Source organism: Alosa sapidissima, chromosome 7, assembly GCF_018492685.1.
Source record: "Alosa sapidissima isolate fAloSap1 chromosome 7, fAloSap1.pri, whole genome shotgun sequence".
Taxonomy (NCBI): domain Eukaryota; kingdom Metazoa; phylum Chordata; class Actinopteri; order Clupeiformes; family Clupeidae; genus Alosa; species Alosa sapidissima.
The window spans coordinates 15,940,561-15,942,308 of record NC_055963.1 but is presented as its reverse complement, the minus strand read 5'-3'; the positions used below and the strand labels follow the sequence as shown (position 1 = coordinate 15,942,308).

The following is a 1,748-nucleotide window of genomic DNA, read 5'->3' as shown; positions in this document are numbered from 1 at the left end:
AGACTTGTGCACCACGACATGACACACACAGAGCCTGTCAGCCACTGACAGGTCTACCCCCCCCCCCATCCCCCCCCAACCCACACACACACACACAAGCACACAAGCAAACAACACACACACACACATGAACAAAGCATATACTAGCTTCAATACAAGCACGCAGTATTTCAAAACATGGGACATAAAGGTATTCGCTAACCAAAGACCCACATTCGCAAACACATTCAAACATTCAAACTCGACCACTCAGTCAGAACACCCGAATAAACACATTTCTCCCGTTGATTTCGTTCAGGGTTGTTTGTAAACAGATGTGAAGGTGTAATTCTTAACTACTTGGGTCACTAACCCAGCAGCCTGGCATGTACAAACCCCTTTGGGAGGTGTGTGTGTGTGTGTGTGTGTGTGTGTGTGTGTGTGTGTGTGTGTGTGTGTGTGCCTGTAGGAGGCTTTTGAAATACGCTGGAAAAGGCACAGGGTTTTCGGATGGTCGGCTGCAGTCACCGAGGCCAGTGGTGAAGTATGGAAAGCCTCCTCCCCTCCTTTTCAGATGCTGACCAGACTTCTAATGCCAACCAGCCAGCCAGAGGTCAACCTCTACAACCTCTGCATACAAAACGCATTACTAATATCATCACCTTGACCAACACCACCGTTGCCATCATTGTCATTTGGTTTACCATTTCATCCATACCTGGCTAGCAGAGATAAAGTAGCTAATGTACCGCTACACAATTCATCATGATCTCATTGACCCGCCAGTCAGGTGTCATTCACATCAAAGACTTCTGTGGTGAACATACAACTACCTATTCATAATCAAATGTATAATTCTTATTGAACCACCATTAGGTTGTCATTCTCATCATCAATACTGTTACGCAGCTTATAGGGCTTGCTTGTGGATAGAATCATAAGTCACTGGGGAGAAAGAGGAGTTTGTAGAAAGGTGTGTGTGTGTGTGTGTGTGTGTGTGTGTGTGTGTGTGTGTGTGTGTGTGTGTGTCACTCGTCTCCAAATGAATGTGAGAGCAAATTTGTGTTCAATTGTGTTCAATTTCAATCAGTGTGTCTGTGTATTTCTATGTGTGTGCCCATACGTGTCAGTACAGTGTGTGTGTGTGTGTGTGTGTGTGTGTGTGTGTGTGTGCCCAGATAGCAGCTGATTCCTGTGCAGATCAGGCTTCATTCCGGCTTGGGGATCTGGCTGGCTGTTTGGGCGGTGGGGAGTAGGTGTGAAGGGTGAGGTGGGGCGCGGTGGTGGTGGGGCGGGCCGGGGTGGGTGGGGTGGATGTCCCTCCCTCGCCCTCACAGCTCAGTATCAGCCACGGGGGTCTTGGCAGTGGAGTGTCCGTTGGTGGCTGCGGGGGCCTGGGTCTTCACTCCATCAGGGGACTCCCCGTTGATGCTGGGCTTCTCCTGGGGCTCAGGGGGGTTGAGGGGGGCCACAGACACCAGAGTGTTGCCCTGGTTCTCCTCATCTACTGGGTAAGAGTCCTCAGCCTGGAGGATGATGGGGAAGCAGCCATGTTAGCAGTCAGATAATGTGTACGTCAACACAGGCTATTATTTAACAGAATATACTTTTCACTAGGGAGAACTTTGGTATGTACTATCTTGCAACACTGTATACTTGAAAACCTGGGGTGCGTTTCCCAAAACCATAGTTGCTAACCTGTTAGCAACTTAGTTGGTTGGCAATGGGAAATTGCATTGCAACCAACAAAGCAACTATGGTTTTGGGAA

The 1,748-nt window shown here is 48.7% G+C and overlaps 1 protein-coding gene across 1 annotated transcript in view; it reads right to left on the bottom strand.

The window, feature by feature from the left end:
• Window positions 1–952: 952 nt before the first annotated feature.
• si:dkey-261h17.1 (hematopoietic progenitor cell antigen CD34) overlaps window positions 953–1,748 on the bottom strand; it is a 24,389-nt gene continuing 23,593 nt past the window's right edge. The window contains exon 8 of the mRNA XM_042098190.1: window positions 953–1,505. Coding sequence (XP_041954124.1) covers window positions 1,311–1,505 — 195 coding nt within the window. The 3' untranslated portion in view covers window positions 953–1,310. The remainder of the gene's footprint in view (window positions 1,506–1,748) is intronic.